This window comes from Sceloporus occidentalis, unplaced genomic scaffold (genome assembly GCF_023333645.1).
Source record: "Sceloporus occidentalis isolate IW3139 unplaced genomic scaffold, rSceOcc1.0.p SCAF_7, whole genome shotgun sequence".
Classification (NCBI taxonomy): domain Eukaryota; kingdom Metazoa; phylum Chordata; class Lepidosauria; order Squamata; family Phrynosomatidae; genus Sceloporus; species Sceloporus occidentalis.
Window position 1 is genome coordinate 26,035,588 of NW_028316987.1, and position 10,889 is coordinate 26,046,476.

Below are 10,889 nucleotides of genomic sequence, written 5' to 3' on the forward strand. Positions count from 1 at the left end.
ATTCCTGTTTATGTATTCAAAATACAGTGTTATTATTAAATGCTTGTGTTTGCTGGATTGAAAATAGGCGTTCTTATGCTGAATGTGACTAGTGTATAGAAACTTAAGCTTACTATTGTGCTTTGAAGCAATTATATTTATAAATCTAACACAGTCATGTCCTTTTAACGGTTGGGTAAAAAGTGGCTCTTCAAGTATTTTTTAACTACAGCGCCCAGCACTCTTCATCACTGGCAGTGAGGGCTAGAGCTAGTGTGATTTGTAGTCCAATGGCATCTGGGGAGCCATATTTTGCCTACCTCTGCTTTAAAAGTATGCGATATGCCCTGTTACCATTCATGTTTCTGGTTACATAGAGTTAAATTGCATGTATCAAGACTTTATGTACATTCAGAGGTAAAACGCAGGCTGAAGCACTAGAATAAGGCCACTCTTGTTGAGAACAGGTGATTTCAGTTAAATACTGTTGAATATTAGTTTGCTAAATTCCACTGAAATTAATGAGTTACTAATCGGTTTTTGAGCCTTATTGCATGAGAAAAGAAAGCCAAAATGGAGCAGGAGAGTATCGGCTTTCTTTGTTCCTCTCTGCATAGCGTTGTAGCACTTCTGTTCTCTTCCCAAGGGAGGTAGTCATAAAAGTGTGCCTTTTGTTGCACTAAATAACCCATTTGAGAAAAGGCACACTTTTACAACCATCTTCTTTGGGAAGAGAATGTACGTGTTACAACAGCATATGAAAGACCTGATAAAAGTCATTACTCTCCTACTGTGTTTTGGCTTTCTTTTCTCATGCAACAAGGCTGTTGGATTTCATCTTATCTTCGGCAAAATCCTGCCACTTTTGTATGACATTCCAAAGCAGCAAGAGGATTTAATAAATATCATATCCATAATTCTAAATACTGTTAAATGCACATATATCCATTAAAATCAGTGAGATTAAGTGTGCACAACTCTTGATTTGTAGGCACAGTTTTTGGTAACAGATACAGGTACCTACTTTTGGCAAACCAAACTGCCTGATTGAGATTATGTTTATTCTGTTACTACTACTCTAAGCAGCAGTAGTAGCTGCAGCAGAAGCAACAGAATAGTAGTAAGAGTAGTAAAATTGGCATTGGCCCACTGTACAGAGGCTTTTTAAAAAAAATATTCTGATGTATTCCTATACTGAGAAGATAAGGTGCCATAAGCTGTAGCAATATAGTTGTTTGGAGATACAAACCTGGCACTAGGGTCAAGTGCCTTGACCAGGCCTTCAGCTATCTATAAAGGCAGCTGGTCACCGCTCTGCATAGCCCAGCTCAAGTGATGACAACAGACATGGGACTGGCAGATGGGGAAGTATTGTATAAGTATTGTTTCTTGAAAAACTGAGGCCCAAATAAGTCCAGACTTGAACTTGTTGCCCAAGGAACAAATATTGTTGGAAGATACAGACAGACCTGTCCACTCAGTTGGTGAAGCACGCATGAGGCAGGAAGCAGAACTGCTTCAGGGAAACAGGAGCAAACCCCTACAAGTCAGAAGATAAAGATGGATGGAATATGTGTCTGCACATTGTGATGTAGAAGAATTTGCATTTATTTCATTGAAAACAGACGTTGGGCCAAGGGATCACAGAACTCAGTCCACACACTCTCACATTGCTCCAAATGCTCTTATTTTATACCAGTAATCTCGCAACGAGTGTTGTCATCAATAATGTCTCCAGCACTGAGTGACTCCTGGGATATTTACAGAAAGAATAAAGTCTCAGGACAGTTCATGTGGCAGGTTGTCCTTGATGGAAAATGTGTTTCTTTCTTTGTAGTATATCATTGGGTCATGCCTTTTACTTTTTGCATACTCATGCTTCAGTCTAAAACAACAGCAAAAGCCATACTTCCCTCTTTATTTGGATCCTGACATTTCTTATATTAAATGTTTGCTAGTAAATACCTGCCAAACTTTACAAAGAAGAGCAGGAGGAGAATTAAGTGATATACTTACCTAGGAGAATTATGACTCTCTCTGTTGACAGGACACAAACACCTGCAGGAGAAAGCCAAAAACAACAAACATCTTGCAGTATCCTGCTGAGGTGAATCTGGTAGAGATCCTTCATTCCTCACCAGAGCTCAGGTCCTCTGAAGAAAGGGAAATACAAATAAAGTAGATTAACTAATGTAGATAAATCCCTGGTAGCATGTATCACAGTATCACTAAGTTGCTCTCATTGGCCATGGAAACAAATCTGAATTTCTTTGCATATGAGCAGTGCTGAATCCTATGTGAGACACATTTTTGCAAACAGCCATTTTCAGATTTTAAGTGAGTGTACTGACTGAACATATAAATGGGAAAACATAACAGAACTCACTCTTCCTATCCCCTGATGTCTAGATATGTAAAAGGAGCTCTGCACACCAGGGGCCGGCTCAACCATTAGTCTGACTGCGGTGTTTGCTTCTGACAGTAGATGTTGCAAGGCAGCATTGAGGGCAGTTGAGACATTAGAAACACTTTGTTCTACAGGTGTTTGTGTGTGCATGCTGCATGCTATGCCTTGTCCCCATAAGCTAGCTTGCTGCCTTCCAGTGTAATGAAGGACACTGCTAGTGTTGAAGTAGAATACCACTGTCAGTCTGGTCACCTTCATAGGAGGTCACTATGATGTGCTTCATCAGGCAGCAAAATATATTGGACCTACTCTGCATGGAAGAACATAAGCTGGCATGTGTACATGGAACATGCAGAATATGTGGAGATAGGGGAGTAGTGGGATAATCTTATTCACATTGTTGATCAACATACATACTGAGCTAAATTTTAACTCATTGCCACCAGCCTACTTAAGAAAATTGTAGAGAAATGCACACCCAGCTCAAAATTCCTAACCATATAGAACTTGTTGAACTGAAAGTGAGATATTATGAAAGAACTCTTGAGTTCTGATAAACACTGTTTTTTAAAGTGGTTTTAAAAACAGAAGCAGCAAATGCCATGTTAGCCAGGAGTGGGAAACATATGGCCCTCCAAAATTGCAGTTCCCACCATTCCTCACTTCTAGCTATGCTGGTTAAGGCTAATCAGAGTACCAGTCCAACAAGATTAGAAGTGCCAGATTTTGTGAGCCACCATGTTAGAGTATGAAAGCTAGTAATGTAATGCCTTTATAGAAATATTTGATTCAGCAATATTTGGAATATTATGGGTGAGACCCAGCCTAATTTGGTTGACATAAATCACATTGAAATTAGTGTGGAAAAGTTAGTCTTCACTAAATTAGCTGCAAATGATTTCACTAGGAATTAAGTGCAGTTAACAGGAGGCATCAGAACTCAATGTGAAATTAGTGCATTTAACTTTATAAGAAAAGCAACAAAGGAGGGTGGGAAGGAAGACCATGGAGATAATTGTGTATAAATTTATACGCAAGGTGCAGAAAGTGGATAGAGAACCTTTTATCCTCATAACTGGGATCATCCAGTGAAATCCACTTTCAGTGCATTCTGGATACAGAGAAGAAAGTTCTGCTATACTAGAGATGTTAAAATTTTTCTTCCCTTGACAATAAAGTGTGTCTCAACACATCAAATCATCATGTAAAATATAGAGCCAGCCATCATAAACTAGTTTGCATTTTACTACTTATTTACTGTTAATATACATGGTGTGCATATGTGTGCAAAATACAGTTTCTGTACAAAGTGTTATTTTGCAGAAATTTGTTTTGTTTTGTTTTGTTTGTTTTGTGTTTTTTTTGGCAAAATAGTCCCAAAGAGTAAAATATCTTTGAAAAAATACATGAAAGCTCTCATGGAGCATTCAGTGGAGAAAAGCCATAGCAAATAAATGAGAAAATAAAGGTTTACATCACTATTCTTCCCATAACATAATTGATTTAATAATTACTTTATGGAGCTCACTGCCAAAAGATGTGGTGATGCCTTAAATGACTTTAAAAAGAGCTGAAGTGAATGTGTGGAGAATAGATCTGTTGTTAGTAATGATGGCTAAGAGTTCAGAAACAGTCCATCACTGAATAAAATTAGGGAAGGAGGGAAAGCAACAGTAGAGCAAGGCTACATACCCAGTTTTTGTCTGGATTCTGTGGAAAACCTAGATGATAGGTGAGATGAACCTTAGATTTGGGCTAGCAGGGCTGTTCTTATGTCCTTGTGTTCTTAATACCCACAAACGTGAATTTGGTAGAAACTTAATTTGAGGGGCTTCTTAACTGTAGTGCATCATTTCTGGATATTTTATAAAACACATCCCTATGTTCTAAATCTGAAATATCTCACTTTGAGATTACTTTTAACTCCAACTCTTCGAAGGTGAATAGGCTGCAAAAAACAGAAAATAATCCAAACAGCAAAAAGTCAATTGAGATGGTTTTGGATTCTTTTGGTTTCTTAGAAGAGTGTCTGTTAATTCCTGGTGGAATTCCAGCCTTAGCACTGATGGAGCTAGCAGTGGATATTGATCTCCACTTGAATTCACTGAATAAATAATGGTTGCCATAGTTATTGAGCATTCACAACTGGTAGGGAAGCTGGGAAATCTCCAAAACAGCCTTTGTGACAATTCTGCCATCAAATTCTCCAGTGAAAAGATGAGGCTAAAATGTTGCATAAATGCAGTACATTTCTTTCTCTTCACCTGATGTAATATAAACATTTTGGTCTTGAAAAGTAATTATTGCACATAAGTGACATTGTAAGACCCAAGATCAGATGGCATTATTTGCCTCACACTGAGACAAACATGCCTATGTGCCCCATAATGTCATGCACAGGTGTATATTTGCTTGCTAGAATTCTTAATTACAAGGAGATTACTATTTAATTACTAGCAGAGGTATTCACCCAGTATGGATGCTCACTTACTTTTCTTTTTCTGTTTTGCAGAACGACATGGATTAAAAGAACCAAAGAAAGTGCATGAGCTATGCAACAAGGTTATGAGCTGCCTGAAAGATCACTTAGCCTTCAGCTGCCAGAGCAAAGGGCAACCTTTTGAGCCTGCAGAATCTAAGGTACTTGGTGTCCTTGCTGACTTGCGTTCCCTCTGCACACTAGGACTGCAGCGTATCTTTTACCTGAAACTGGAAGATTTGGTGCCACCCCCTTCCATAATTGACAAGCTGTTTCTGGACACGTTACCATTCTGAAATTCCAACTTGCCCTCAGGAAAGGCAACTGTCTATCAGAGCAGGCATAGAGATTGGAATTTACTGCTAACAATGTTCTTCTCATCTAACAGTGTAAGAAGTAGTTCCATCCCTAAGCCGTAGACTTTTCCTAATGCATTTCCTTGCAAAGTGAGGCCTAAATCCTAATTTACAGTTCTGAAGATAGGGAATTGGAAGTGGGGAGTTGAATGCAGTTTTGTTTTGTTTGTAATTGCTAAATATGGCACTTTTGGGTGATACTATCCCAGCTGGAAAAAGAAGGTGTGTTAATATGACTGTTTAAAAACTATTGCCGATTAGTTGGTGAGTAGAAAAATGTAGATGCTAAATGTGTGGAAACTGAAACAATAACAAATTGTTCATCCAAGTAGTGTGTGTTTTTATAATTTAAACATTTAGCTTATTTCCCATGCCAAGGGTATATTATGCTGTCATAAATTAAAATGCTTTCTTTCTCTACTCCCCACCCCCCAAAAAATTAATAATGTTCACTCACTGTTTCCTATAAATCAGATATAGCAAAATGACAATGGCTGTTAGCTCCCAAGCTCAAGGGCAATTTTTAAAGTGCTGTCTTATTAAGTCTTGTTTATTAACTATAATTTATTTTAATATGATTGTTAAAATACTAGAAATGAGTTTTACATGCATTAACTTCCATGACCAAGTTTTTTAAACTTTGGATCAATGTAGCATGACTCACAACTATATGTGGAAGGCAAGGAACAGGAGCAATTTGTAATAGGCTCACTAGTGTATTCCTAGGCTGAATTAAGTAAATAACAATGCAGATTTGATGAAACAGATAGGGTCAGCATCAGGCTTAGTATTGGGGTTAGAAATGAATTTTGCTAATTGGTTAGAAAACAGATACAACAAGAGCAGTTCAGAAAAATAAGTCTTGTAAATGTCTGAACATAAATGATAGGAAGGGTTTGATGGGCTGTATTTTAAACATTCCTTGTATGTATTACCCTTCCTCCCTTTTTGTATGTTTATACTGTCAATGCCATATTAATATAAAGCAATTTGTTGCATAGTGTCTTTATTTGTATAAATATTTGTATGCATGAAATATTGTAAAACTTTGCCTGTATTTATTGCTATGACTGCCAGCTCAAGGGAGCCGTGCTACACTGCGTGACTAAATGGTGTGTTCACACTGACTCAGATATATAATGGGTATGAGTGTGGGTAGTCTCTCACACACATGCATATGTATGTGTGCATTTTTATTAACTAGTTGTATATAAAATCTGTCCTTTCACAAGCAAACCTTATCTTACTGTTTATTTGCAGTGATTTTTATGGCAGTACAATTTAGCACTTTGATATTAAAAATCTTGCTCATGTTTTGCTAAATTAAATAATATTTAAATATTTTCATTCTTTACAAAAACATTTATATGCACTGTATTAAGTCAAGGTTTCATTGGTCATTTTGCTAAGAAAAAAAACTTTTTGAATGTCAACCTGCTGTCCCTGTATTTTTTTTTTTGTTAGCTTTAAACAGTCTACAGTAATTTTGTCCTTTTTAAAATAACTATGTTGTTTATATGGAAATTAAATTATATAGTCAAATCTATGCCAAACTAACTGCCTAATAGCTGCAATGAATAACCTAGCTATCAAGCTATTATCTGGTTTTCAAAGAGTTGCTGGATTTTATCATTTATTATGTTTGGACATCTTGGGGTATGGATTTATTCTTCTATCAAAATTAGTAATAGTGTCAATAGGGAAACATGCTTCTAATCAGTATAGCTAATAATTTCAGTTTACCTGCAGATAATATTTGAAAATGTATTGCTTTTTTATATTGACTGTATGTGCAAATAGAATAGCATAATTAAATATTAGAGGAAGCTGATTTTTCCTGCGGGTTGATCTCACTTGCCTGACCTGCAAAGCAAACATATTTTGATTTTTAATTTGAATTTTTGTACAAATTGTGTACACAATCACAACTGAATTTGAAAAGATATGCCAGTGTTTTCACACATGTGCAAAAGTTATAATTGTCATTAACCTGCTGGAGTGAATAGGAGCTTTTGTCATTAATTTTACTGAGGTTCATGTTTCGGTCATTCTAGTAGAATGTCATACTTCTTTAATTAAAAAAAAAAGCCAGAAGAGGCATGAAAACCCTAGTTCTCACTAAAATAACTAGAAGCTGAAGATCCATGACACTTCAGAGATTTGTGTTGTTAAGGTGAAATGTGTGGGCTTTTCAACAGAAATATTGTTCATAGAATATGATTGTTGATAAATTTCAAGAGAAAGATAGAGGGAAAGATTTAATGCTGATAAATCTATTCCTTTTCTGAGACTCCTCAGTGTGCTGATGTCTTGTTTCATGAGCAAAAAATCAGGAATATAACAGCTATTAAAGGAGAGTGCCTTGCTTTTATTTCAGACAGAGTGCTTCAGAAGTTTCTCGACTCCTCTAACAGCTGTGTGTGTTTGTGTGTGTGTGTGAGAGAGAGAGAGAGGGAGGGAGCATGATGTATATGAGAGAAAGAGTTAACCTGTGGGGTTACAGAAATGCTCTGGTACATATCCATTGTCAATTAAAATGATTAAATCAAATGACATTTTTCTCAGAGGCCCCATGTGTGTTGAGCAAGTATGCTTAATTCTGTTAATGTCTGATGTGAATTTTTTATCTCCTACAAAATATTAAAAATGTATCTCCAGTATTAAAAGTGGGAACATGCTTAGGAACACTGAAAAATTGATAGCAAGAACTTGGATTGCATATCTTACAAGATAACCGCAGCATCTACTTATGAAAGTGGGAGATAGCATTTATCCCTAGAATCTTGTTTCTGACAGTGGGTCTTACTAAATGCTGTAGAGAAAGAGATTATATAATATCAAAGAGCCAAGTAGAGTGTCTACTTTTTCCTTCCATTTAGTGGCCTGGTCTTCTGCCTCTTACAGCAGCCTATAATAACCTATGTAGAAGTCTGTTCTAGAATGTGTGCCTGTTATTTAAGGAACCACTCAGTCAAGGGAGATTCGAAGAGAATAGAACATAGTTTGCAAACCTTAGATGAAACTGTTTTGTTCAATAAAATTATGTTAGTGTTTGAAGCAACTAAAAGTGTCTGATCAATTCTTCACAAGCAACCAGAAGTAAATCAGTTTAACACCCCCAGCTGCTATGTTTCTGCAAATACAAAGTGTCATCTCTTTAATACTAGTTATTACCTACTTTTTCTAAAATTAACTGGCATGTGTCTGAATGGTATTCAGTCTGAATGGTGTTGAACTAATACAAGTGAAAAACATTTATTTTTATTTCCCCTCCCCCAACAGAAGCATATCTTAATAGAGGCTGTAGTTGCCTCTTTCACTGTGTAAAAGAGTATTTACAGTGCGCATTGCTCTTGAAGGATGGTCATGAAAGGCCTTCTGATTCTTCTTCTTTGTGGTATATGTCCTTCACTAATCACATATCAGTTGGGATGGCCACATCTAGCCCATTGTTTCTTTTCTTCTTTGCATAAGTCCCAGATTTCACCTGCCTCCTGCTTTACCTCCTATTCAAGCAGAGAGGAAAGATGAGGACAAGAGAAGAGGGGGAGAGGGATAGAAGCTTGCCCTCCTGGTAGGGTCAAGCAAAAGCAAAAGTCAGCCACTCCAAGTTTTGGAATGGAGCAAACAGTGCTATGTGATAAGCAAAAGGAATAAACAAATACAGCACACACCTTGTAAAAAGCAGAGGAAGTGGAGAACTGTGCCTCTTAGGAGAGGTCTTCCTGGAGGGATCCCCTTTGAACTGTAGCACTCCACACCAGGATCTTTCTCAAATTCTTTCTCATAGACACACAAATTTCTCCCTTTGATTGGAATTTAGATTGGAATCTGTAAATCTGCTTTTGAGATTTGCAGAAATCTTATGTTTTAAGGTCTAGTTTTACTGGTTTTCTTTTCTCCACCGCCCCTTTTTTTTATTTACTAATCCTGTGTGTGTGCACACAGACGTGCATCAAGGCTTCATGGTGCCATAGCAAAGAAAAGTAACTTGTTTAGGTCCACTATTGAGAGAGATTTGTTTATTTATTTATTGAATTTATTTCCCACCTTTCTCCCAAAAAGAGATTCAAGGTGTCTTACAGTAATTTAAGCTAAAACAATAATAATTTAAAATAACTTTATTAAATATTATAAAAATTAAAAATAATTTAACAATATATTTTTTAAAAAATAAAGCACTTAACATGCTAAAATGTATTTAAAACATAATGTCCAATAAAAGATTAAAAATACAGCACATCATTTTACACACACACACACAACATACCGCTGCTGCATAATTAAGATTCAAAGAGTCTTGTTCCATGTATATTACCAATGTAAATGCAGGGTAATATCCATTTACATTACCAATGAAACCCTGAAATAAGCCCCAATGGGTTCAAGGGTCTTTGTGATTGTTACATGCCTTCAAATCATTTCTGATTTATGGCGATCCTAAAACAAACCTATCCCAGGGGTTTCAGGGGATGAAAATGTGTGACCCGCACAAGTTCACCCAGTGGCTTTCCATGGCCAATTGAGCCCTGCTCTCTACAGTCATAGGAGATTATGCACTTCCTTTACTTCCAGCCTCAGCGCAGGCTGAAACTTTTGAAAACTTTTTTTAAATGGGTGTTATTTCACACCTCCATGCCTAGTCAGGAGGTATTGCATACCCAATCTTGGCATCCCATCCCAATCCGTACTTCTCTGGCACTTTTTGAAAGAACAGGGTAGAAGTACTAATCAGGGATGGGATGCCAAGATTGGATATATGATACCTCCTGACTGGGCATGAAGGTGTGCAATAACACCCGTTTTAAAAATGTTTTTTAAAGTTTCAGCCTGCGCTGAGGCTGGGAGGAAAGAAATTACGATACTCTCCGTAGTCCAACACTCAAACCACTGCAGTGGAAACTTGCCTTACACAGGGGATCCATTCCGCCCCCCCACCCCGGCGTAAGGTAAATTCCGTGTGCGTGGTGGCACGGGAGCGTGCGGTGCGCCACGGTCACGCACCCCATTCATCTGAATGGGACATGCCACCCCTTGCATCCTGCGCACTCTCCGTAGCTTGAGTGCATACACTCAAAGCCACATATAGCACACCCGTGTATAACGTGGGTGCACTGTTTACCATGCTGGTTCTCCAAAGGTTCTTACCCTGAGATAAATAAGGTCTTACTCTGAGATAATAATGAGGGGGATTGTATATATTGTTGTATTTTTTTTTAAAGGTTGTATGCCGCTTTGATTGTGGTAACAAAAAGCAAGACATAAATAAAAGTTTTATTTATTATTTATTTATTATTTTATTTTATTAAGTACAAGATTGTAGCCTAAGTGAGCCATTCTAAAATATCATTGAATTGCATGAATTCTTTTATGGCAGCCATGCCACACACATCCCATTATATCTTTTCTATCTAATTTATCCTATTTCTCTCCTGGAGGTAAAAGTATTTTATATTACTTCCCTATTCCACCAAATCATTCTCATTTTTATCCTATTATGAAGCCAATGAAGAAGGTCAGGCGGAAGACTATGGAGATTATCGCATTGACAAATAACCTCACTGCTCCCTAACGGGATGTAGCCAGGTTGTGGAATGCAGGTGGGTATTACCACATGTAATTGGTGCCGCTGCCACTAGGCAGCGGCACCCTGGGTCCCAGCCACACT

The 10,889-nt window shown here is 37.4% G+C and overlaps 1 protein-coding gene across 1 annotated transcript in view; it reads left to right on the plus strand.

The window, feature by feature from the left end:
* The window catches only part of NR4A3 (nuclear receptor subfamily 4 group A member 3), a 34,255-nt gene extending 26,023 nt beyond the window's left edge, over positions 1-8,232 (plus strand). Inside the window, exon 8 of the mRNA XM_089532444.1 lies at positions 4,899-8,232. Within this exon, the coding sequence (XP_089388570.1) occupies positions 4,899-5,161 (263 nt within the window). The 3' untranslated portion in view covers positions 5,162-8,232. The remainder of the gene's footprint in view (positions 1-4,898) is intronic.
* Positions 8,233-10,889: the final 2,657 nt, after the last annotated feature.